At 39.1% G+C, this 27,959-nt stretch overlaps 1 protein-coding gene across 6 annotated transcripts in view; it reads right to left on the reverse strand.

Annotated features, from left to right (window-relative positions):
* The window catches only part of Macrod2 (mono-ADP ribosylhydrolase 2), a 1,832,027-nt gene that overhangs the window by 712,460 nt on the left and 1,091,608 nt on the right, over positions 1–27,959 (reverse strand). For all 6 annotated transcript variants that reach the window (XM_055602641.1, XM_055602643.1, XM_055602644.1 and 3 more), the window contains exon 6: positions 17,851–17,972. In XM_055602641.1, coding sequence (XP_055458616.1) covers positions 17,851–17,972 — 122 coding nt within the window. The remainder of the gene's footprint in view (positions 1–17,850; positions 17,973–27,959) is intronic.

Raw genomic sequence — 27,959 nt, forward strand, 5'->3', positions numbered from 1 at the left:
CACATACACACCCATCCACAGACTGTCTCTCTCTCACACATACACACACTCACATCTACCCTCCATTATCTTACTCAGCACAACACCAATGTTCTAGAGAGAAGCACCCAAAGACGCCAAGCTGAACTATCAGGGTCAACTTTGACACCGAGTAAAGACAACTACCGGCAAAGACATATACGTTTTCAACCTTTTTGACCCACACACGTAGCATCATTTCAGTGTGTAGCTCACCAAAACCCAACAATCGCTCTTCCTGTCATCACATCTGGGACACTTTAGAACAGGAAAATCCACAGCTAGCGTAGCCAGCTCTTCAGTCTGTTTCTTAACATTCCCAATAACAACACTCCATCTTTAAATATGTTCATAGTATATGTCCCTAGAAAATACATATTTGAAACTTGTCATCATTTGATAATTTTTTAAGCCAGATTTGTCAATATTGAAAATGCTGTCACACCAGGTTCTATGAATTGAACAATAAAATCACTGATGCCTGGTCCCCAAAATTAGTTACTTGCATTTTTCTTTCTAACAGAAATAATGTAAATGTATTCCAAATGCCTCAATAGTATCCCTGTGCATGTCACAAGAAATAGATTGACTATATTTATATATTTTTTCGTTTAAAGCAATAGAGAAGAACTGATGCAAGATGTCAGAATTCATACATTGTACCAAGACTTATAATCTGGAAGAAATTGACCATTGACCCCGTGAGAAGGTCGCTGAGATAGAATTTTGAGAAAGCCATTCTTCTTCATTTGAGTCAAAATAGCATAATGAGGAAAATAAATGTAGACATGAAATAAACCTGGAGTTGTCCACTTCAGATCCTCCTCTTTCAAGTCTCCTATGCGTACTGTCATGGAGGGTCAGGATGCTTCTGGAATTGCTTACAGTGAGACTAAGATGTTATATTTTGATGATGATGTCACAGGTATGTAATATTATGTGGAGTTCTACAGAGCTGAAAGTTAAAACAACATAAATATTTATGGTATTCAAAAGAGTGCAAGCAAACCAGCAGTCGAATTAAAAATTTGGCAAATGTGTATTCATTGGTATTTTCCTTGACAAATGATGATTTAAATAATGCAGATGAAGAAATGCTTGCATAGTATGCCTTTGCTGTTTTTACCAAAAATAAAGACATATTTTTTCCACTTGTAACTTTTTAAAGGTATAGCAGACTTGATTAGGTAAAGCCCTCGATGTCTAAGGCAATATAAAATTTGGAGTGTTAGAGCTTTAAGGAGCCAGAAGTGGTGAGAATCCTTCTGTCTTGGAACACTATGCATTTGTCCAAAGTTTAGTTCTCTAGTGATGCTCACACTGGTGAAAGGAATAAGCAGGTTCTACTTCCTTGGCCATGCAAACCAGCTGGAACTGGGCATCAGGCTGGTAAACCAACCAATATCTTCTGTGTCTCCAGATTCAAGTCCAGCTGTTGAGAGCCCCGCCTTACCCCTAGTATAAGACCCTTACACATGAAACCGTCACTCTCCGCGTGGCCTCATTTTAGATGAGCAATAGCGTGACTCACTGTCTATTGCCTGGTTTTCCTTCTTTTTAATATTGGTACCATGAACAAGGCAATCAATGAACTGCAAATCCATAAAAAAAAAAAAAAAATAGGGGGAAAGAGGTGGGACCTGCTCTGTGGCACTGGAGGGAACCTAGCTCTGATTATGACCTGTAAATCCCTATGAATATACGTGATTGGAGCGGTAACCAACAGAGCTCAACAAATAAGCAAGCTTTCATAAAATTGGAGGTAGAGAGTTCAGGAAAACAGCTCCTATTCCTGAAAAGGCATAATCATAGGCTGTTAGTGCATTTTCACAACTTTCATGCAGAGCTACTTCTTCATTGCTGGTAACAACGCCACGTGCCATTTCTGGCTAGTGCATTTGTGTGCATTTTACAACTCGCTGTTAGGATCCTATAAATCAGACTATTAGGTACATGGGCTCATACTCCCTTAAATGACACAGTCATTATACAAGCAGTTGATGTCATTTCTGATTCTTGAGTGGTCATGTCTGAAAGCCGAACACTATTTTATCCTTTCAGGACCATTGGTGCTCTTTCACTGGATGGACACAGAAGTGGGTGCCTATGTCACAGCAAAGGAGAAACACCAGTCATCGTTGGTTTCTGTGTCTGTGTCAAGGAGTTTACTTTCGTGAGACTCCAGGTTAGAGTGGAAAGAGTCATTATTTGAAAACAGAGTGAGGCTGGGCTTCCTTTTGTAGCTTTCCCTGTCCTATGCAGCCTTGTTTACAGGTTGATTTGCCTCACTACATTTAGAGTCTTTAAAGCTCATATGCATGAGCTGCTTTCCAACAGCTGGGAGTGCTGGGTACATTTTAATAGAATGGTAGGCAGTGTTTCTGATCCCATTAATACATGGTTATGTACTCATGCTATTGTACATGCATATGAATATACCACTGTTGCAACTGAAAAATGAGTAGTGTTCTAATAGTGATGTTTGTGGTTGCTCTTATTTGCATTAATGAATAAGATAAAACAAAAATACCATATGCATCTCTCCTAACTGCACTCGTTTGTCACTAAGCCTCTGCTTTGCTGAACACAGTAATAGTCTTCAGATACTGGGGGCAATTCCAGTTCCTTCTGATAGATGTAACACTTTGTCTATGAGAATGATACAACTTTAAATGTCATATGTTTCATTAGGATATTCACATAACTTTATATCTATATCATAACAAATTGCATCACTTGCTGATTTAAGTAATATAAAGGTTGTCACGATGGCAAGTTTCCTGCAGCCTATATGTCTGTCTCTGTAACACAGAATTGGGAAGAGATGGCCAGAGACACATCACTATTTAGTAATCCCACCATGCAGGTACAGCAGGTAAAAGCCAAGTACAGATAACAGATAAATGAAGTTTAAAAGCTTACATGTACTATTTACTACCTTTATATTTAATGTAAATTATTAAATTGTAACTTTTACAGTTTAATGAAGGTTATGTTGTAACAATCAGCTTGTAAAATTCTTAGCCAGCTGTTTGTAATGTATAATTCAAGATACATCTATAATGTTGGGTGTGTTCTGTGAATTTTATTCTGGCAAATGAGCAAAATACTCAAACAAAGTATGGAACCAAGGATGCACAGGTTCAACAATAGCTCTCAGAGTGAAAGATTCCTCCTGAGCAACGCCCTACAAGGGGCTCAGTGCTGATGGGAAAGAAGAAATGCAGTCATCTTCACCTGCTGCCCCTTTTCACTGGTTTCCTTAAAAGAAGCAAAAAATCTGCCTTACTCTATATTTTTCTACAGCCGCTCATTTCTTTAAACTCCTGTTCAAGAGAGACACCTCAGATGTTAACATTTCCTGGGTTCTGTTCAAGAAACCCAGCTGCATTGCAGTCCAGCACGGTGGACGCTGTTCTGCTCTTCAGACCCTGCTCTAAAGAAGGACTCATTTCTCCAGCTGCTAGGAATGCTGCCACAGGCAGCCCTCAGCGATCAGCTGTCGCTCAAACTGAACTTCACTGAAGGACTCTCCTTACTCAAGGTCATGCACCTCCCGAGTGCTACCTCCACCGAGGGACCTGAGTCCTGTGTCCTTTCTTGTCTCAAAGATCAAGGTCACAAACACGCTTCTTCATTGGCCTCCTGAACACTAAGGCATATTGTAGAATTTTCTGGGGGAAACGACCCACATGTTTTTGTAATGTCAAAATTAGAACATGAAACTTGTAATTAAATAATTTAACAATTACATGTATGATCTGTATGTTCCTAATCTTTTAATTTTCACTAATGAGATGCAATTTATTATTCCTTGGTAACATTTAATATATCAAAAATATAATCAATGTAAATGTATCTTAGTAATATCTTAAAATTCTTAAGTATACTTCCAAACATTTCATGAATATCAACATTTCACAAACTCTCTCAAAAGAAGAGATATTTTCCAATTCTTTTATGACATAATCAAAACTAATTTCTCTAAAACTATACAGCAATTCTTCTTGTGTAGATAGTTAAATAAGTTCTTATCAAAATGAATCCAACAGTAAATTAAAAGACTTACACAGCAAAACTAAATGGGATTCATCTTATAAAGGGATGCAAGGATGGTTTAATATTTGTGAAAAAAAAAAGGAATAGTGTAAGGGCCACAGGTTTTAATCTTTTTCCCCCTATTTCTTTTTTTTTATTTAAACATTTTATTATTTAATTTTTTCTCAATTAATTACACTTTATTCACTTTGTATCCCCCCCCTGTGGTTCCCACCCTCCTCCTGTCCCAATCCCACCCTTCCTCCACCCTCTGCATGCATGCCCCTCCCCAAGTCCACTGATAGGGGAGGTAATGAACCTTAATGATTTCAAAGAGAACAGTATTGATTAACTAGTTGTTTTACTGAATGTTGCTCCCTATTGACTTTGCCTGATCTTGTCTGTTTTCCTTCCAGCCTATGTTCCTAACCTTCCTTCCTCATCCTCCATGTGCTGGGATTAGAGGTGCATTCCACCATGTCTAGCTTTCCCTGATTGTTTGTACTGATGATTGTATTTGTTTATACTGACGATTTGTTTGTTTTTGCAACAATACAAAAGGAAGGCACTGTAGAACGCTTCCTAATCACTAACCGATCCCAGCAAAGTGTTTATGAAGGAGGCATATGTCATTTCTGGTGATCTGAATCTTGATCACGACGGGGTTTGTCCTGGCTTTCTGGATTACAATGTAAGTTCTTACCCTTTGTACACAATTGATATTGTTTTGTTAATGGAAGAAAAACCTGCAACTCAGTTTCTTGGAAGCAGCATGGACCAGATGGAGAAATGGCTCAGTTGTAAGCATTAGCACATATCACTTGTTCAATTCTTCTGCTTTTGTTGACATTTTCATGTGAGACCTTATCTTTCCACAGTAGGAAAAAAAAATCATAATACTTTAAAAATTACATTTTTACCATTTCATAAACTGGCATTTACTGGATCCATATTCATCTTTTTATTATTTTTTATCTTCCCATAGATTCAAGTAGATGATGAGATAATTTCTCCAAAATATAATAACATTGGGAGTCATAGCATCTGGAAATATATGAAATCATTTAGGAATAATAAAAATGCTGCCAGTTTATTGCAAGATCTATGGGGTAGATAACAAGCTATGTATTTTGAACTGTGACTCGAACATAGCGGTCCATCGATAGAGATTTGTTGAATAACCTAGCTTTAGAACACATTGTGCTTATTATCTGTGCATAAGCATGTGTCAGGTGACATTCTAGGGCATGTGTGTAGGTGAGAGGCCAATATCAGTTATTTCCTGGTTCTGGTTGACAGATTGAGGTCTCGTCTCACATACGCACTAGTCATATCCTCAGGACTCTGCTCTCACTGCTTACAACTGGAAGGCCCACATCCCACCTCTCAAGACCAGATTATTGGAGGCTAGGGAGCTTCTTGTGGATTTTGAGGGGATACAAGGTGATGGCTATGGCCTGTCACTGACTAGTCGCTGTTTATTGATATTTGCCCTACTATCTTACACAAGAATATAATACATTATTTGAGTATATTGAAATTTCCCCTGCAAGAAAAAGAGGAGTGTCTACAAAATATGTTTTAAGTTTTGCTTATAGTTTACCCAGAACTTCAGGGGATAGATGGATAGATAATAGATAGATGGATATATATATATATATATATATATATATATATATATATATATATATAAAGAGAGAGAGAGAGAATGTGCAAGTGAAATTAAGTTAAAATCCACATGATTTATTCCATAATAAAAATGATTGTGGTGCTTAATCTTAATTGTCAACTTTATTGGAATAAAAAACACCTCAGGGTATCTCTGACAGAGTTCACAAAGGCCATTGGACCATACAGGCACTAACTTAACAGGTAATCTCTTGATAGATCTGTAACACACCTTACCACTCCAAGGTAGGAAAAGGTAGGACATGTGTCAGAGGGGCCAGTGTCTGTGCTACTTGGTGCTTCTAATTATCCCCTTTTGCTCTGCCACTTCCAGGTGGCCCCAGTTACAGAAGTGGTCATGCATTGATACCACTGAAGCCACAAGCCAACATACGTAAATAATCAATACCTTTAACTTTTTCGCAATGATGCAAAATTAACTAAAGAAAGGGTGGCACATAAGGGTTTATCTTGATACAACGTGAGACTTAGATCAACTTGCAAATGTGGCTATCATTTGGAGGAGAGCAACAGCAGCATCCTAAATTGGCCTCTTGGTAGAGACACTATAGTCTCATTGACCTGATCGTACTGTAACATTCACCGTCTGACTGAGGAAGTGCTCATCAGGCTCACTGATCCCCATGTCTTTATAAGAAGGTACGTGCTGTTGTTCCAGGTCCTAGCCGTCCATCATGATCCCTTGCTCTTCACCATAACTGAAAGCTGAGGTGGCAGAAAGGGACGTGGGCACTTTAATGCGTCACAAGTGAGACAGGCAGCCTTTCATCTGCCAGCTAGCCTAACCCCCTCCTCTTCATCTGCCTTTTCTTCCTTTGATTTAATAAGATACATGTGCCCTGGCGAGTAATTCATTCCATAGGCCTCCTCTCATACAGTGCCCTGGATGTTTAGCCTGTTAATAATATATTTGTAGAAAGAAAAGCCCAGTATATTGGTCCACAAAAGATGGTGAGACAACATTGAAGCATTTTGCCTACATGGGTTAAAGTAAACTCACGCCCTAATTATAAGTATGATACTACCCCACTTACAAGAGACGTGAAAAGAAGCCAGAATTTTTCAATTTTTAGGTTTTTAAGTTATCTACATTTGCATAGAAATAAAACAAATAAAGTTAAGTTGTAGCTGAAAGCACTCTGTAACATATTACTTATTACAAAATAAAACTTTTTTTGGCAACTTCATTGACTAGTACACAAATAAGCTGAGAGAGAGAAAACACTTTCTTGTCAGTGAAAGATTTACTTTTTTAAAATTTTTATTGGTTTTATTTGTTTTGCTACCTTGGTCTCCCAGTTCAACAGTTTACAAATGGCTTAAAATCCATGCATTGCTGCTGCTCTCCTCCTCAAAGAAATCTGAACATTTGTGAGGAAAAAATGCACAATTTAAAGCCATTGCTTTTGCTCTAAACTATTAACCCTCGAGATATATGCCAGAATGGTTCAGTTGTTCAAATGAAATGGCAGACTTGGGACTCTGCAGTCCGTGCTTTGAATTGATTATTTCCTTGTGAGACAGTGGTCTAATAATTGCTGTTCAAGTCGGGAGAAAATAAAGCACTCAGAATAAAGGCTTGCATTCCAAACCTGTTTACTGTGTCTATACAAATTTCATGGAAGTAGTCTCCCTTTGACAGCGTGCAGGGCGGATATTTTTTCTGGAAGACATTGTTGCAGAAACCACTAGTGATTTTTCCTATGAATGTTTTCTACTGTGATAAAAGAACTAAAGATAGTTAAGTTGATAAATCCAACTAAACTGAGATGTTTTGTATGTTTTTATTTTTTAAAACACTTTTTTTTTGGGGGGGGGGGCTTTTGCTTATAAACAAATACCACAGAATATAAAATTGACTAAAACATCTTTTCAAGTATAGATGACATGAAACAATTTCAGGTAGTCTCACATAAAGGGGAGATCATAATTCATTGTGGACTTTATTGAAATATAATACAATGTACAAAGTATCAAAATATAAGACGAAAGATGAAGATAAGTTATAAACATAAAGAATTCCTTTAACAATAAAATGAAGAGAACCACTCTCCTGCCCAGGGTTTATTGTCAATCTAACACAATTTAAAGTCACCTGGGAAGAGGGAACTGAGAAGTTACCAAGATTAGATTATTCTGTTGCCATGGATGTGAGAGACTGTCTTAACTGATGATTGCGGTGGGAAGGCCAGCCCCCTGTGGGTGGCACTCTTCCTAGGCAGGTGAAAACCAGCCAAGAACTAGCGGGTAAGCAGTGCTCCGTCATGGTTTCTGTTTCGGCTCCTACCCTGACCTGCCTCAGTGATAGACTGTGACCTGGAAGTGCAAATAAAACAAAGCCTTTTCTTGTCTACGTGACTCTGAGTCATGGTGTTTATTGTAGCAACATAAAGGAAACAAGAAAATCTATTAATCAAATAGATTGCCTCTAACTGTGCCTTCTGGCTAAAGAAAGACTTACCAAGACCCGAACTTGGCTGGCTAACTCTTTTTCACTTTGAATTATGACTCAATGTTTAGTGAAGAGATATGTTTAAAAAAAAAATCAAGTGAACAGTTATAATATTACTATTTCTTGGCCACCAACTATCACCTGCACATTTGAAACTTATGCGTTCTGTAGGTTATATCTACATTAACTGCCACCCTTCTCACATCTAGATGACACTATGCTTCACATGAAGACAAATAGAACTTAAAGGTCTTCGCTCAACAACAGCAGTCTTTGAGGAAACTGCTTCTAGGCTTAGCATATTAAATGCAGTTTGCTTATCCACAGCAAGGTTTAACTTAAACCAGCGGCTTAAACTTTTGAACTGCCTCTCACTTTTTATAAAAAAACATCTTGTACATCCCATTTATTACGCTGAAATTATAGGTAAGATACCAAAACTACCATGCATGGGGCAGAAGGGGCTCACCTCCACATGCCTGCCATGGACTCCTTTGTCCAGGGTAGGCAGCAGTGGCGGCAGCAACAACAGCAGCCGCAGCAGCAGGACTGAGCCTCAACTGTCCACATGGTTGCAGGATAATGCTGTCCATTCTTTTTAGCTGCCCCTCTCTTTCCACAAAAAAAAAAAAAAAAAAAAAAAAGTGTAAGCACACAAATGGTTGCTTTAGAATTGACTGCCAGAACAAAATTCAAACTAAGATGGCATACAATTTTAAAGCATCAATTGATGGGTAATGTAAATCATAAACATAATGTAAAAGATGTATTAAAGGGAATGAATATCATAAAGTTATGCTTTCTACATGCAAAGACTCACACATGGCCATAATAGACCCTGTGAAAATGCTTCCTCATACAGAATCACCCTGAGAAACATCTACAAAACGAGACTCCAGCAGGCACAGCACACTGCTGATGACTGGCAAAGGTGGCCTGCACCCTAGGAAGATGAATTTTTTCTGGCAGTTGTGAAAATCTAAGCAAGCTATGGTTAGGCTCTCTCCTTAATTTCCATGGTAATTCACTATATACCGAGAGTAAAAGGAGTTTGGTCTTGATGTGTCTCGCTGTTCATATTTTCCCTTATATGTGCGATAGTAAATATTGATTGTCAAGCTGAAAGGACTTAGAAACAGCATGGAAACATGTCTCTGGGCACGTCGATGAGAAAATTTCTAGATTAACTGCGGCAAAGAGAACCATCCTAAATATGGGCAAAATCATGCCACAGGCTCAGGTGCAGGACTGAACATAGCTAGCTACCTAAGTACCCTGCTGTCTGGATTTCTCCATCAGAGTAAACTCTACCTTCAAACTATCAACCAAAGTTGACCCTTTCTCCCTCATTTTGTTTCTTGTCAGGCTTTTGCCTTAGCAACTAAAAAGCAACTACTATAAATGACTATTATCAAAACATTAAAGCACTGTGTGGCTGTGAGTGCTGGGATCTAATGCACGTGGCCAGTCCATATGTTATAGCTTTTCATTCTGCCCAGAAACACTAAGGACACTCCCCAGCTGCTATCAAGGACAAGAACTATCCCCCACAAATCACCTCACAGACTGCAGTACTACTTTAACTGAGACTCACAGTAGTTTTTGGAATGAATGAAATAAGTCCCATAAGCCACAAGGAAACAAAAACAAAGCAGCCAAAGACAGAAGAAAGAGTGGGCGGTGCCTAAGGAGCTCGAGATGGCTTCAGTTTCAACACCGCTTGCATGCTTGTCCTTAAATAAGATGTTGGGGGAGTTTCCTTATTGTTTTTCCAGAAGAAAACACCTTTTCTTTTTCTTAATTATTCTTCAGAATTTCATTTTACATTTACACCACTCATTGCTCCTCCAACTCCTTTGTACACTTTATAATTCAAAACTGGTTTAAGAAGAGAGTGAAATAAAAATCCTGGCATCAAGTAATAGTTCATAAATATTTAACTATTTTTATTACTCTATACTCTATCACTAAGAAACCAATTGCTTCCTAATATTACAAATAATCATTCTTGTATGGCCACCATTAGAAACATTGTGAAGTATATGGAAATATAGAATTGGGTAGATCATTATCTGTTTTTACAGATAATGTACACATTTTCCATTATTGCATATTCTTACTCTTCCTCATCCTACTGCCTATACTTGGGCATGTGTCTTCCAAATAATAACTGAATGAGTGTATTATCATAAATTGCTTCTTTATACCACATGAAGGCATCCTGTAAAGGCGATGAGTAGAAAAGACAGAGAAAGCCAAGAGTCTTCCTTCAGCCTTATTTCTCCATTTTGGCTAAAGCAAAGAAACACAGGCAGCTAGAGAACCTGACAATAAATGAGATGATATGCATAGCAGCGTGCTATCGTAAACCATAAAGTGAAGTTAAAATGAAAAATAATTGTGTCCTTTTTATTGATTAATGGTGTCATTAGTCACGCTGTAGTAAGAGACCCTACTAGGAAAGACATGAGACTGTACTGTTCTTTATAAATGATGATGATGGAGAAATAGGCAGAGATACTGCCTCAAAAGGAGGTGAGAGGCAAGATGAAACACAGGGCTCCACAAAACAGGTACTTTGAGATGAAGAGCTGGCTGGGAAATGGCAGCACCAAGTGGGGCAGAGGAGCAGAGGTAACGAACTACAGGGCTAGTTTCTTAAGATGGTGAAAGTCTTCTTCAAGAGGGGAATGCATTGATTGATGCGGCCTCTAATAGAAGCTCAGATAATGAAATAAAACCAACATTTAAGAATTTCTGGCTGAGAACTCATCGCCATGGCAACCCTCTCAGAAGGGACCTGTCTAAGAAAATAAGATTCACTTGACTACGCCTTAAAATGAAAACCTACACCAGAGTGAGACCAATGCAGAATGCCAAAGTCAGTTATTACTGCCATGCCTGGAGGTAGAACGAAGGTGCGGGGCTGCCTTCTTGCTCATTAAAAGCTGTTACTGCTCAAGACCTATGACTCATGACAGGAACACTACCTACTTATGAGAGATCTCTACTGGCACTGGATGGCTCTTAACAGTAAATATATATTATAATTCTCTCATCTAATACATTATTTAGAATAATACTAGTTAAAATTACAGTAATATACACAGTTATAGTAAATACCTTTTCTGTAGTCTGCCCATAACCACATAAACCGCTAAACCATCTATCAATGTTTAGCTTTACTTCCTAGGAAAATAATCTTAGCCTAAGTACAACCTGGCTTATATTCTGATTACCATTAACTCTCTAACGGAGCATCTACTTTTTATTACATGTTGGCACTCAACAAGTATAAACTTGTGCATGACATTTCATCGTACTAGTTTTTGTGAGTACATAGTATCAGTGACAAATGAAAATCTTAGCCTTTCGGTTGATACTGAGAGGAGAAACTACAGACATGCTTTCAGAATAACAAAGCTTAGGCTCCTGAGAATGAACCTGACAGTCTGCTACAGAAGACTTTAGGGTGATATTGAAGTAGAGGCCAAGAAAGACTTAGAAAAATTCATAAAGTACTTATATGTTAAAAAAAAAAACTAACAAAGGCAAAGTGCTTCTTAAGTCAATATTCTGCTTCTGATCTTAGCAAGTGGAGACAGCAGATAGAACTTCCTGTTTACTCACCAGCCTTTGTCCACTATAAATCTGAATGCCTCCCCCTAACCTTTGCCAGCAACACTCACCCCACTCATACTGACGTTTCACCAAGATGCCAACACACTGTGAAAGCTGTTGGCCCCAAATGGAACCATGTCTGTCTGCCCTGAACTAATGAAGCCTCCTGGGTTACGAGGTCAGGATTCTCACGTTTGAATGTCACACAGCGAATATCATAGAGACTATTAGAAACACTCAGATGGAAGCAACCACAGCCTTATGCAGAAACTACTTTGCAGCCATCGCTGCTTAACTATGGACTGCCACCATGTCGGTAAAATATTTTGGTACCAAAATTATTATCTCTACGTGAATTATTTAATCCTCCACATTATACTCTAAAAAATATCCACATGTCTTGACCTCCTTGACTAAGATCACTGATTACCTTGGCACATTTTATTCCTGAAAAAAATTTAATCTTTAAGACTCTTCCTGTGAGGATTACGTAGGTGGATAGCAATCAGAATTACCTAACTATGCTTTAGGCAAGGTAGAGTCAAAGGGTACTTTATATATGTATAGATTTAATTTTTCCAGGACAAAATATTGTTTAAAAATTCAAAACAACTCAGGAGTTGGACTCTACTAGCCTGACCAAAGTTTCCCAGGTTGCTTGAGATATAGATTGATGGTATGTCAAGACCTGTATTTTTTTTTTATCTGCCTCTGTTTTTCCCAAAGTTTTACAGAAAAATAAAACAAAACAAAAACAAGAGCCTAGACCCTTCATGATTCTCTTTAATCATTGTGTCTGCTTCCAGTGTCCCATTATTTTAGTACTAATCATCCTCTTCATTGATTTTATCTATATTAGAATGAATGAATGCAAATTTGTCAAAAAGTCAATTTTCATATATTTGAATTTTGCCCAAGGAAGTCCAAACTTTGAGAAATATATTAAAAAATCTATATTTCGACTTAAGTTAGAAGAAATAGATGTTGGACAAGTTAGGTCTAGGCTGCATGAACCACTGGCCAACTTTAAATCTTCATTTAAAACTCATCATTATTTTATCAGGAAAAAAAATCATTATAATAAGCCTAAACTTAACCATTCCACGTACTGATGAGGCTATATTACATGAACATTCACAGATAGCAAATACAATGTCAGATAGATTTATTTTGTTTCACTTTTAGTGTATGGCACTCACATGGGGTGTACAGTTAGATAAAGCATCTTAAGTCACCCCAAGTGGGCCTGGCCCTGACGGATGTCTACAGTGGAGCCTGGCCTGCTGAGGGAGGTGGCTTCTCAGGAGCCTGATCTCCTAGGTGATCAGCCTGCCCGTGGGCGGGTCTAAGGCAGGGAAAGCACTGGCATGCTCTGTACCTTCCCACCCTGCGATTGTCCACAGCAGTACCTCCAGTCAGCACTGAGGACATTGGGCAGGCTAGAGGAAGAACACCTGGTGATAGCAAGAGACACTGCCTAGCACACACCGTTTTCTCCAGCTGTGTTTGTGCCACAAAAGTGGTTATTTTAAAATCTGCTCTGCTCTCTACCTAACTGACTCCCTTGGTTGGAATTCTCTTCTGGGTTGTTGTGTTCATTTGGTGGCATCCTATCCACTGGAAAAATTAAGTTCTTAGATTCAGGGCTGGGGTTGGTTTCTTTTCATTTTGTTTTGTTAAGAAGAAACTTCTGTTATATCTCCCACGTATGAGATACTGTCTGCTGTATTCTGTATTTTTTTAATATTTTATTTTATATTTTGACTAACTGTATGGACAATTGTCAGTAGAGCCTTTGTCAGAGGATGAATTTTTAATCCCCCTTAAAAATAAAAGAATGAACAGAGAAGAGAAAAGAATAAGATTTTCTGAATGTTTAAAAAAGAATATGTGTTTACAGTGAACATTTACATATCCACAATATAACCAGTGCCTAAGTCACTTCCTGATGGGTGATGCTGGTCTGAGCATCTGTTCTGCTTAGTGTCTGTCTCTGTTTTAAACAGCTGTAAGCTAAACGTGTCTTTATTGCATTCAATAGTCTGCTAGAGAGATCCCTTCGAATTCTCTTTAAGTTCTCCCCCTTGCCCAGTTTCAGCTATTCAGTAATTTTATCACTGTTTAACTTATCCTGCCAAAATAAACAGTCATTTGACACCAAAATACTGCCAGACCAAGTACCTGCATATCTCAAAAGTATATAGCCAGAGACAGATGATGTCACAATCTTGTAGCCTGTTTCCAGATGTAAGGAACCATTGAATTGCTATTGCAATCTCATCCCTATGAAACTCACGATGCTGTTACAGATATCAAACAGAGACAGTAACAAATATGCTCAAGTTGAGTTTAGTTTCCATCTTAATAACTATGCTACTTCTAACAACAATATTGACCCACATATTGTGGTCAATCTACAGTGTACAGTGTCATAGAGCATGCAACCTGCCACAAATCTGCCATTTCCCTGCAAATAACCACACTTTGAGGACTGCAATGTAAGGATTCGTTTAATGGCAGTCAAGAACATGATCCACCATATGAAGTAAACACCCCGTTTTCTCTTTCCAGAAGAAAAGGAAAGGAAAAGGAAGGGAGGGTGGGAGGAAAGGAGATTGTTAAGGGAGAGAAGCAGAGAGGAAAGAAGGTTACATTAAAAAGTAAAGAACAAATATTTGGTGAAACCTCCATGCAAGAGCACAGTCATGCACTTAGCTGAGCATTTCACGGGTGCAGCAGGTATTTCCAATCTTTCTTCTTTTTTATTATTAATTAATTACACTTTATTCATTTTGTATCCCCCCATAAGCCCTTCCCTCCTCCCCTCCCGATCCCACCCTCACTCTCCTTTCTGCATGCATGCCACTCCCCAAATCCACTGATAGGGGAGGTTCTCCTCTCCTTTCTGATCTTAGTCTATCAGTTCTCATCAAAAGTGGCTGCATTGTCCTCTACTGTGGCCTGGTAAGGCTGCTCCCCCCTCAGGGGGAAGTGATCAACGAGCAGGCCAATCAGATTATGTCAGAGGCAGTCCCTCTTCCCATTACTATGTAACCCACTTGGACACTGAACTGCCATGGGCTACACCTGTGCAGGGGTTCCAGGTCATCTCCACCAATAGTCCTTGGTTGGAGTATGATTTTCTGGGAAGTTCCCTGTGTTCAAATTATCTTGTTCTATGCTCTCCTTGTGGAGTTCCCGTCCCCTCCAGCTCTTACTATTTCCCACTTCTTACATAAAATTCCATTCACTCTGCCCATCAGTTGGCCATCAGGCTCAGCATCTGCTTTGACAGTCTATACTGCAGAAGCTTTCAGAGGCCCTCTGTGGCAGGTTTCAAGGTTCAGAAGAAAAAGAAAATAGGAAACAACCTTGGAACTTGCTACAGAGGGCCTCTGAAAGCCGATCTTTCTTCTTGGTTGCCAATATTCATATATATTTAGTTTAACATTGGCTGCTAATTTTATTCAAGTCATATTGCTAATACTTGAAAGTCATCATCAAAATGAGGAAGGTACAGCTGGATTTTTGAGGAAGCACTATTCCTAATTGCCTAATCGCACCAGATTGGTTTCCAGAGTGGTTGTACAAGTTTACATTCCCACCAGCAGTGGAGGAGGGTTCCCCTTTCTCCACATCCTTTCCAGCATGTGTCATCTCTTGAGTTTTTGATCTTAGTCATTCTGATGGGTGTAAGGTGAAATCTCAGGGTCATTTTGATTTGCATTTCCCAAATGACTAAGGAAATTGAACATTTCTAGGGGAGGGGACATAGTGGAAGAAGAGGAAGGGAAGGTAGGACCAGGAGGAGATGAGGGAGGAGGCTATAGCTGGGATATAAAAGAATAGATTGAAATAAATAATAATAATGATGAAGAATTTTTAAAAGATAAAGGTAGACCCAATTCCAATCTCAAGATGACCAGACCAGAGCAATGTTTGAACACTTCTAAAAGCTTGATATAAGTTGACTAGTTTAGCATGTAATTCTTAGTCCTTTTCTTACACATGCCTTATATCAGTATGTGTAAGAAATGGATCATTTATCTTCTCTGTTAAAATAATTAATGCTGTTCCCAAGCAGTTGAAATGGGTGTCTTATTGTTCTTTCCTTTTAAAAACATTATCATTAGGAATATCAATAAATTTTCTAGCACTTTCTTTTCAGATATTAAAATCTATATATTCCAAGAAGTAAAATTACATAGATCTCCATTTTGTAAGCACTTCAGTGCCTTGCATGTAAAAAAACAAAAAAACTAGTCATATTGACAGCTTTTTCGTATTCCCAAGTGTACATTTACTTTGATTTTCCTATCGAGATCAAATTAACGACTGGTTTCATACCTTTCTCCACTCTCTTAGAATTTCAGCTTTCTCTTCTAAGAGTAGAGTCTTGGGGCAACAGAAACAGCTCAGTGGGTAAAGTGTTTGCTGTGAGAGCATGAAGACCTGAGTGTAGGCCCCCAGCAACCACCCTGTAAAAAGCTGAGTGGGCACATGGGTCTGTGTCCTAGTTAACTTTAACTGTGAACTTGACATAGCCTAGGGTCACCTAAGATGGGAGTCTCAGCGGAGAGACTGTAAGATCAGATTGGTTCATGAGCATGTCTGAGAGGGACTATCTTACTGCTCTTTGAAATATGAAGGCAGCCTACTAGACATTAGCACGACTCCACACTCCTGGGTTCGAACAAGAAAGCTGGGGAAGCGTAAGCCTGTGGTGAACCAGCAAGCAGCTGTCCTCTGTGGTTCTGGTTCAAGTTCCTGCTTGAGTTCCTGTCCTGACTTGCAATATTGATGTATTCGTAGGTCACAAACCCTCCTTCTCCACTAACGAGCTTTTGTTTATAATACCTACCTCAGCAGCAGAAAGGAAGCCAGACCTGACTATCACTCTAGTACTGAGGAGGAGGATCTCAGGGACTCTCTGGCCTGCCAGTCTAGCCAACCTGAGTAAGAGAAGGTCTCGCAAAAAATAAGAGGAAAACATCTTACTGTTGACCTATGCCTCCAAATTACATTTGAATCATGGATTTAAATACCTCTAAAATATCACACACACACCCTCAAACATGCACACACAGACAATTATGGGGCTTTAGGTACTGATTAATTTGCAAACAAACTTTTTTAAATCAAAATGTTGCATAAATTATGTACATAATAGATACATAAATACACATGTTAATATTATGCAACTATTATAAGGTATTATAAGGTATAATTGATTCGTAAAATATCTCATGATAAGGGAACTTATCATGGTACAATAAAAAGGGCTTTTTAATAATTACAGCCATACCAGCAACTACAGCAATGACCTGTGGCTTTTCACATACGTGTACCGCTTAATGTTCTCCTTGCAAACTGTACAGCCACCCCTTGTGTGAGTTTCCCAGCAATGCTGAGGTCCAGTCAACCTCTCAGACTGAAGTTTAACTTTTGCCCACCTTGCACCTTCGGCAAGACTGGAATCTCTGTGGCTTAAAAACCTCATAGATCCTAGTCAGATCAACGTGTTCTATGGAAAATAATGTACTATTGGGTTTTTACAGTGTATAATGCTCAGAGTTTTATTTTCCTGGTGTAATTGTGATGTAGTAAAGTTGGGAAATACTGAGAAAAAGAAAAACAGACAATTAAGCCCAAAGCCATATTTCTCTGAGAATAGGGTTAAGAAAATAGATGAGAAGCACATTTTAAATTCTCTGTGTTTAACTTGATAAAGTTTATAAGGGGTGTGACAGCCTCAGCCACACATTATCAGGTTATGGGGAGGAAACTGAGTCTGAAGGAATAACAGTGATCAGGGCAAACACATGCAGTTAGCTTCGGAGTATGAACGAATCTGAGATGCCCATGTAGATACAGGCACAGAGAGGCAGATGGGGCACCTACACTCACACAGGCAAAGGTTAAACTCAGCCAGCCATGCGCACACACTGTCAGTGTAAAAGAAACCAGCGGTGGCCATTCTTTTTGCATAAAGGCTTATAAGGAATGCAAAATGAGAACTCTGAAGTACTTACAACTGAGCGGAGGTTATTTTCTTTCACCAGCTTCAAGGATGACTGATAGCAATTTGCAAGGTCTTCCTTGTGGGAACCATTAATGTGGCCTCTGGCGATTGGCCCTACAGTATGGATGACATCTGCAAACGCAAAGGAAAGGAGAACAGGGTAAGCGAAGCATTGTTTGCTTTTCACACAACTGGTGCTTTATTTATTTCAGATATTAGTTTGGGGGCCTGGAGACTGGCAAGCTGAGAAATATAGATGACATAAGCACTCCACTGTAAAAGATTCCTACAGCAGGCCCCTTCCCAGAAAGGTGACACCAGAGAAAAGAATTTGACCACCATTGAACTCTTCAGGGTACTGGTCAGGTCCAAGTGTGACAGATTACTGTATAAGAAGTGCACAATTGGAGCCCTGGCAGAAGACAAATCCTTGGTGGGACAGAAATCAAAAAATAATTGCTTGCAAAATGAGCATCTGAATTGACAGGGGAAGGAAGAGTCAATGCAAGACATAACTTTCCTTGTAAATAAGACACCATATGATATAAAGAGGTTTTTGAGACGTCACCAAGAGAATTTTATTGCAAACACAATACTAAAACAAAAACATTCAAACTACTGCTAACAATTTTAAATTGTTCAATCTTCACAGACATGAACAGTGCTAGGAATAACAGTGTATACACGCATTAACTGATGATTCATACTTTATTTTTAATACATTAAAATTCTCTCAGAGTAAGAGTAATCTGTGCTTTTCAACCTCCATGTGGATTTAAAAACACAAAATCTGACTTTTTACTTTTGCATATAAACCTCAAACACTCTGCTATATGTTCCCCATTCTCACACACACACACACACACACACACACACACACACACACACACACACAGTCTTTTGGGGAGTGCTAAGACTGAACCCAGAGTCGTGCTGTGCTTGCTAGGCTTACTGCTCCCACCTGACCTATAGCTCCAGTCCCCCCATTTGTAAGTGTTTAAATTTAGGAGCTTTATCGAATAAGATTATTCTCATTTCAAAGTCAAAAAAAGATTAGAAAAAAATGAAATTTTGATCTAAATAATATGAAATACTCTGCAACTTGCTTCCTGGTTTTATATGGTAATCGAATAATTATGACATTTCACTGATCTAAGTTACAAGAACTAATCAAGTTTGATCAAAGAGATAAATTTAGGTCTATATTAGCAGACTATTATAATGAAATGAAATTATTTACTTTGGCTAATCAGTACCACTTAGTTTTAACAAGGACAAGAATAAGAGTGCTTTGTAAAAACAGGAATATGGCACAGTTAAAATTGTGCATAAATTTCGAATTGAGACCCATAAACCACTATGATGGGGAAAAGCTTTGCTGGTACCCTGCTAAATATTGAGACTATTATATGATATTTGAGAAAGGCCCTCGACACATGGATTTCAACGATTAATTCTAAAACAATATTTAAACTCTTGCCAGACGATATTAAAGATGATGTAGTACGATCAAAGGAGGCAGAAAATCTACAGCCCTGAGCTCAGGCAGATGTTATTTCGCAGGTGGGTCTGGTTCCCATTGTAGTGGTAACTGCCCAGCGTGGAATCAGAGAATAAAGTGAAATGAGGTTGCACACAAAGCATATAATGATATCATTATTTTGCAATGAAATAACACACACTATATATATTCAGAAAATAGGTGTTTTGTATCCTACATAATAAACTTTCATATGAAAATGTTTTGTTAGCTACTATTTTTAATGGCTACTAGGCTACAGGGGAACAGGGCCCTGCTTTATTTTATCCTTATGCTTACTTGCATGTGCCCAGCTATGACATTCATAAACTCTGGGGCAGGTTGTGGGGGGCACTTTGGCGCTCTCATTCTCACTGAAATGTTGAGGCCTGGTTTCTCCATCATTTCTTCCCTAAAGGAGCATGAGGACATGGTTATGCTCTCCCTGTTTTGTAAATAGAGAAGAAGAAGAAGTGTTTCGTTTGTGAGGCTGTGAAAGTTGTGTCTATTTGGCCCAAGGAAATAAAGGTCTAAAAGCACTAGCAGAAAGAACCACGTTGGGGCAGAGCCTGTAACAAAGGGTGGTGGGGACAAAATAAAATCCCTTCCTGTGCTTTTCATCAGCCCCTAGTGTCCACATAACTTACATGGAGTTTCTGAAGAGTGGGTCCATGCTACTCTGCAGCCCTCCATTTCACTTAAAAGTCTGAGAACAAACAGCCTATAAACGTGCTTCCCCGATATCAAAATATCGATCTCTGTATTTTATGCTCTATATTAAATTTTCAGCATCCAAGATCAAGTGTTATTATTCACCAACACAATGACCTCTCAGATTCACAAAGCTGGGAGTGAATCAATATGAGGTTTCAAGAGAAATTTCTTTCATTCTCTTAATTGTTTATTTTACTTATCAGTAACTACTTACACTGAGTTCCTTTCTTTTTTTTTTTTCTTTTTCTTTTTTTAACTGTTATAAATTGCAGTCAGGTAGACTGCTTCTAATTTCAGTTTCACCTCTGACTGATCAAGTGGCCAGAGTAAGCCATCGTTTAATTGGTCCCTGACTTGGTTTTCTTATTTGTAACTAAAACAGATCAGCTGTCTCTTTGATGTCATTTCTTCAGTATTTACAGCATCATTAGTATTTGACATTATAATGGAGTACCCGTAGAACAGAACGACATGCTATATGAACAACAAAAACAAAAACAAAACAAACAACAAAAACAAGCAAAAAATCAACAACACTTGAACATAAATAGGAAGCTCAAGAAATTTTGTTTGTTTTTGTTTTGTTTTTTTTAATCACAAGGATTCTTTCAAATATCCCCAGTACCAAAGGCTAGCCTTTAACAATACCAGCTTTAACATTCTTTAATTGAATATATTCAAAATAAAAATTTGAAACAAATAGGTCCTATAACATCAATGAGCCTTGGTATTACTTTATATTTTCAAAACTGAATAGCATCTTCACAAAGGTGCAGATACACGTGTAAGCAAAAATCCATGGGCACTGCTTTAACTTCAGCCTGGATTCTGAATCCCTTGGGGCAGACAATACAGTTAGAATTTCTGAATCCAATCTCATAACTGAAAAGACTCACAAAATGATGCGTATCGTCTTTTCCAGAAGCAACTGCAGCATCTAAGGGACCCCTAGCCCACAGGCAGGGATGGAGAAAGAGCATTTGACTTTACATCCTGACATCTGAGAGCCGCAAAGAAGACCCAAGACTATCACCGTGTACTGTGTGAATCTGGGCAAGTCAAAGCGGGTATGTTGATCACATCTTCTTGTTGCTGTGACAAACACCAGAAAGACATGGCTTAAAAGAGTAAACATTTAACTTGGCTGGTGGATTCAAAAGGTTTTGTCAATGGAGTGCTTGTTCTGCTGTCCTGTGCCAAAACAGAAGAAAAAAAAAATCATCTAGTATGTGCGTTGGAGTATGTGGTGGAGGAGAATGCTTACCTATGGCAACCAGAAAGCAGAGGAAGGAAAAAGGGCAGGAGACAATATATATATATATGGATATATATATATATATATATATATATATATATATATATATATATATATCCTTGAATTATATAAAATTCAAGGATACATGTGCTTTCTCTAGTGAGCACCCCCACTTATTTTTTTACTGTGTTCTAGTATTGCTATTGTGTTACAAATCCATCTAATCAGTCCCTCAAACCCATAACATGAGCCCCAAAAGTTTGCCACACAAAATGGGGGAAGGGAGGCATTTCATATTCAAAGCACAATGATAGAGTTAAGTAATAATCTTTATAAATGTCAGGAATATGTCCTTTTTTATGGACTTATCAGGAATGGAAGTATATTTCTTGAGTAGTCTAATACATTATTATTCAGATAAATGACCATCAAATATGATTCAGGTTTAACAAGTATGTGTATATAGTGAAGTGTAATGAGCACTGTCCCCAGAAAGAGTAATTTAACTTTGGGCAGAGTGCTGGAATCCTAATGGAAGAGGGGAAGATGAAAGATCTAGATTGGACAGGAGCTCCACAAGGAGAGAAACAGAAGCAAAAATTCTGGGCCCAGGGGTCTTTTCTGAGACTGATACTCCAACCAAGGACCACACATGGAAATAACCTAGAATCCCTGCACAGATGTAGCCCATGGTAGCGCAGTCTCCAAGTAAGTTCCCTAGTAAAGAGAACAGGGGCTGTCTCTGATATGAACTCAGTGGCTGGCTCTTTGATCACCTCTCCCCGAGGGGGGAACAGCCTTACCAGGCCACAGAGGAAGATGATGCAGCCAGTTCTCGTGAGACCTGATAGGCTAGGGTCAGATGGAAGGGGAGGAGGACCTCCCCTATCAGTGGACTTGGAGAGGGGCATGGGAGGAGAAGGAGGAGGGAGGGAGGGTGGAATTGGGAGGGGCTGATGGAGGGGGCTGCCACTGGGATACAAAGTGAATAAATCATAATAAATAACAAATAAATACTTTCATTTCACTGTTAAACTCACTTTCAAGCATGCTTATGTAAAACACTAAACCTACGTTTGAATACAAATGTTCTTTCTATTCCTTTAATATGAGCATTTTCTTCTATATTATTAGCATCTGCCATTAAAGTTTCATTATAGTTATAATAGGAAAACTGAATTCTCCTTAGTCATATAGCGATATATTTCAGAATTGTCTCAATAGCCAAAGAATGTGAGATAACGTCCAAGAACTTTTAGAGATAACAAGGGTAATACAGAAAACTGTCTGCTCTTCCATGTTTAAGGACCCAAGTTCTATGTCCAAAGTCACAGATGAGTGTGGCGAGATTGACCATCATCAGATAAGATGTTTCCAAGGTCACTACACATTGATGGGAATGGTGTGTGTTTGCATGTGTGCCGTGTGCGCAGCATGCGTCTCGCTCCATGACTCTGCGGTTGGCACACAGTCAATGCCTGGCTGGCTACAGTTCTGTAAGAGGTTACTGCAAAACATGGCGGCTTACTATAACAGCCACGTCTTTGTGTCTGTTATCACAGATGTTCTCTGTGGGTCAGAAATTCTGAAAGGAGACAGGGGGCATGGCTTCAAGCACAGAATGTAGCTCAGGTCAGCAGTGACCAACAGAGTAGCGGCAGACCGTAACATCCAGTGAGTTCGGGGAGATTCTCTCTGCATGTTTTGCTCTTCTCACAGCCAGCACGCATAGCAAGCACACATTTTACTTACCCAACAACTCAGCTTTCAAGAAGACGAAACAAAGAGAGCCTGAGCAATGGTAACTTGTAGAGTGCGGCCTTGGAGGAAGCACAGTGCCACTAACACTGTATTCTGTTGCAAATGCCACAGGAACGGGGCAGGGGAGACACTTTCAGATTGAGTGCCGCAGTGCCTTCCTTTTGATGAGAGCAATAAGAGAGCACGTATGTACATATTTCTGAAAACCACAGTGCAGGGTCCCAGACCCAGCTTTGTGAACTGAGCTTTGGATACACAGATGTATCAGTTATAAACTGTGGTATAAGACAAATATGAACCCGTAAAAAAAGAATGATATGATTAATTCGATCACCAGTATAGAGTTCTCAGGGTTATTATCTTAATAAGTCAATTGCTGATTCAATAAAAGTCAGAGCCAGACAAGACAGAAATCTGAGATGCTTATATTTATCCATTGCAAACAAGGTCTGGTTTGGAGACTGGTGTGACGGTAGCTCCTCGATTCAAATGTCTGGCTCAGCCTAGCTTCTCTGCTTCCTTTGTACTAGAATCTGGGAAGACTGTGTGAGCACAGGAAAGGTCTGGTGTGGAGGTTACAGAATCAGCTCCCTCCTACCCGGCGTGGGCGTGTCTACCTCCGCACTCCAGGAAGGAAAAGCGGCCTCAGCCCTGCTCTCTTTTCACAGAGGAAAGCCAAGAGAACAGAAATGTAATTTGTACGTTTAATCAACATTTCCAATGCAGCTCCTTGAAAGGTGCAGAAAATGAGGGGGCTGGCCCTTCTGTGTCTCATCAGACTGGAGTGTGCAGGACGAAAGGAACCTTTTCTGTTCATCTACTTCTGAAATCAATCCATCGATAAATCAGCTCTTGTTTTGAAGCCCTGCACTTCCCCCAATTTATCCTGGGAAATTAGTCTGAACGACGCAGGAAAGGAGGGAAGTGTGGAAGGCTGCCTTTACGGGAGTATACAGATGAGCCCTTATCATTTCCGAAAGCATAAATTGAAAAAAAATGTGTGAGTGGAATACCTAATACATACTTAAAGTATGAACTGTTTACCTAGATTCAATCAGACTTGTGCCTGCCAAAGCAAATGCAGCTAAAACATTCTGTGAAAAAATATTAGCATAATGATTTTAAGACGAATGTGAGAGCGCACACAGGCTGTTCTCATCCTGTGCCATTCGAGGAGTGACTGAGCTGCGTTCATCCTGCTAATGAACAGTCAGACCAAGCGTAGAATCAGTTACATGTTGCTTCCATTCACTCCACTCTTGTATTCATAAGTGAAATCGGCCCATCTATCAGTCCGCATAATGATGCCATGCCCATTAAATGATATTTAAATCACATTTAAATCGCATGAATTTTAAGGAGAAAACCAGTGCTTGGAATTGAATTGATTTCTTTTCTAGAGATAAGAACGGGGGAAAAAAGTGCTAAAGGTACTATTTGTGAATTTTATTGACCAATTTATATGATAAACAACACCAGTCCACGACCCGAAACAGAATGCTTCAAGTTCAGTTAACAGGAAATTGAATTACCACCTGATCACATTACAAAATAAATGCTGCTTTTTTCTTCCCGTCAATGTTTTCATATGCATGCTTTTAAAGCTTTTTTTTTTCTTATTGTATTTCAAGAAACAAGCAATTGTCCATAAAATGTTCCTTTCAAAAGTGAAGCAGCCTTAAGTAACAATGTAGGTCGGCTCTTGCCTTACTCCAGCTTTCAGAGTGTGGCTTATTCATTCCTGTACATTTGTTTAGTTAGATGATGCGTCTCTCCGTCCACAGAGACCAGTCCACCATCTTCTTGCCTGAATTTAGAATAAACTAATACTTACATCACCTTATAATATTTCCTTTGAGTCTGTGAGTTGGCTTTTCTTTTTCTCTTCAAAATGGTTTGGTTTACTTGCTCATCCTCCTTGGTGCTATAACTTCCTATGTCTAAGATTAAACAATTAGCTGGTAACCAATATTTGCCTTTTTCAGCCGGTGAACACACACAGATAGCTCAGATGCTTACATGATGTTGAAGCTCAAACATATGTACCCAGCTCAACTGGAGAGCTGGATTCATCTTTTCATGAGATGCATTAACGGTTATGTTTGGGACATCATATGCTAAAGACATGTTTTACATTTGATTGATTTCAATGCTATGAGGTTTTAAGCTCAAGTTATAAGATAATATTCAATCACGTTGTGCCCAAGTGTCTTTTATATTAAAAAATGCAAGAGACAAAGTTCATCTTTAATTTTGCATCAATTTCTTCCTTGAACCATAGATCAATTTAAGACTGCCCTTGTTATAAAACAACAAAACGTTGAGCTTGCTAATGGACTGTGTCCTGTTTCAAACTGGGCTCTTATATATAGCCCTTAAAAATAACACAGGTTGTGATATGTAAAGAAAAATCCTATAGTCAAGCCATTGGTGTCTCTGAAATTCCACAGGATAATGGGCATCTAGATTATAACAGGACTATTTCCAATAGAGAGAGGTCATAGAGGGAGTGTGGGAAGCTGTGTCCCCACAGAAATTCCAACATTCAAAGGCAATTCACAACCCAGTCAAAGAGAACATACCCTAGAAGGAAGTGAGTCAAAGACATGGCATTTCTATTGCTTCCACAGTAGGGGTGAGGAGAGAAAGAGGCCCAGACAGACAATCTGACTTTCTCAAGGACGATGATAATAAGGCCTTTGTTTTGCTTTAAGAAGTGACAGCAATTTAGCCTTTTCAGAGACATGTAAAACAGCACTGTGTTCAAGAAGACAAGCTTTAGAAACTCATGTAATAGGCAAAAAAGGATGAATGTAAGTCTTCAGGGGCATTTCTGAATATAGTGACTCAGTGAGAACTTATGTTTCGAGGGAGGTACATGGGCCATGCAGGCTTGCCCTGAGGTCCTGAATGTGCACCTGTTCTGTCACCACCACAAGCCCAAATAAGAAAGAGTCTTCTGCAATCATTCATTCGTTCATGGATTCTGTTTCTTATTCAAGAATGACACGTCACTGGGTACTGGGATTTGGGGACCAGTAGCCATGGCTAGCTTGGAACCTCTTCTGTTGCCCAGGCTGGTTTTGCAGTTATAAGAATCATCTTGCCTCTCTTTCTTTGTGCTGGGATTGCAGGTTGAAACACCATGCCAACGAGTATAGGTTTATGAAGCAGGTATTCCATTCATCTTCACCATGTGAACAATTTGTTTTCTCGTTCTAAAAATGTCCAGGAATTGGAGTACCCTGTCCACAACCTTCTTGTTTGTGAATACTCATCCCATTCCATGAGACCCCAGGAGAATTCAGCTTCCCTGAAGATGAGCTCCAAGGTCCTACTCTAGGAACTAATTTTCAATGATTTCTCTCCTTTTAGTTTCTGATAATGTTTATGTTTGCTTATTACTAGTATGACTTTTAACATTTCTCCAAAGACTGTGGTCTACAATAGTGTGCCATTCTTTCTGATGATTCGAAGCATTGTCTGTCATTGGTGGCAACTAGATACAACTTCATATGCTTTTAGGTTGTTTCGGAGACATTATGCTTTTGTGATTGTATCTTGCTGTGGTACTGGCGTGCTTCCTCTTCAGGGTACATGACAGATCTGTGTTTTTCACAGATCCCAGAGCTCTATAGGAACAGTTGCTTAATGGATAATTAGTGAATCTGTGAATGATTGAATAAAAGTCCACCTAATTGTCATCTGTCTACCCAGAGGTGATGCAGTAGATGAGAGAAAACAGTGAGGTAGAATGGATTGTCTTAGCCTGAGCAAGCAGTGGGATCTGGTCATGCCGGTTCTCATCATTCAACATGAACAAGGAGCTGTTTCCTCAAAGATTCACCCACACCCAGTAAGATAGTTCCTAACAACTACACAGTGGATGATTGCAAAAGAGATACTCCAAGGCATTGCACTATAACCACAACTACGAGATTCTGTACAAAAACTTCTCTCTAAAAGAAAAAGAAACAACCACAACCAGGGAGGTGATTTCTTTGTCTTCCTTTGCAAGAGACAACGACATAAGCATGTTTTCTAAAAGTGATGTTTCCTTCATTTACATATGGCTCCTGTCAGGATGAATTTCCTTTGTTTTAGAGAAGGATTTTGTTTTCTGAGTCACAAAATGAAGTATGACTTTCTACATATAGTTCCAAAGTATTAACAAGAGCACAGTTCCTTAAAGTGGGGGAGGGGGAGGAGATCTTTGTGTATAAGAAATTTATATCTCCTTCAAAAGGATTAGGTGCTGGCATCTTTCTGAGACTGTTCAATGCATAGGCCTAAACAATTGCCATCTGTACAGCACCTAGATGTGTACAGCTCCACAAGTGTCCTGCCACACCATTGGTCTCGAGGAACACCTTTCGCAGAAGGTGAGAACACAAGACTTGGAACAGTGTGTTGACATAACTTCTAAAAGAAAGAATGTGTGCGAAATTTGGTACTGAGAAGTTGTATTATTCATGTGTTCAGTTTATTCAGATTCAACAGTCTGACTGAGGTGTGGGTGGAGTGAAAATGATAAAATATTTAAGGCAATTTCATTAGGCACTGTCACGATGGGAGAGTGCTGTAGCAGGAACAGAAGCAGGCCGGCTTGGTAGTGTGACTCCAGGTCAGTCTGTAACCCCTCCGACCTCTCAGAAGAGCAAAGGCAGCACACACAGAAGTACTTAGATGGATGTTCACCACGGAGATGGGTGTTAGCACCTTACAGACAGAGCTCATAGTTATGCATGACTTTATTTTTCAAATGCAAAAGGGACACTAGGAATGACTTTATCCAGCTGTCAAAAACTCAAGCTGGTCTTCCTTATCTATCTATCTATCTATCTATCTATCTATCTATCTATCTATCTAT

The sequence above is a fragment of the Psammomys obesus genome, unplaced genomic scaffold (genome assembly GCF_907164565.1).
Source record: "Psammomys obesus unplaced genomic scaffold, mPsaObe1.curated_primary_1811, whole genome shotgun sequence".
Classification (NCBI taxonomy): domain Eukaryota; kingdom Metazoa; phylum Chordata; class Mammalia; order Rodentia; family Muridae; genus Psammomys; species Psammomys obesus.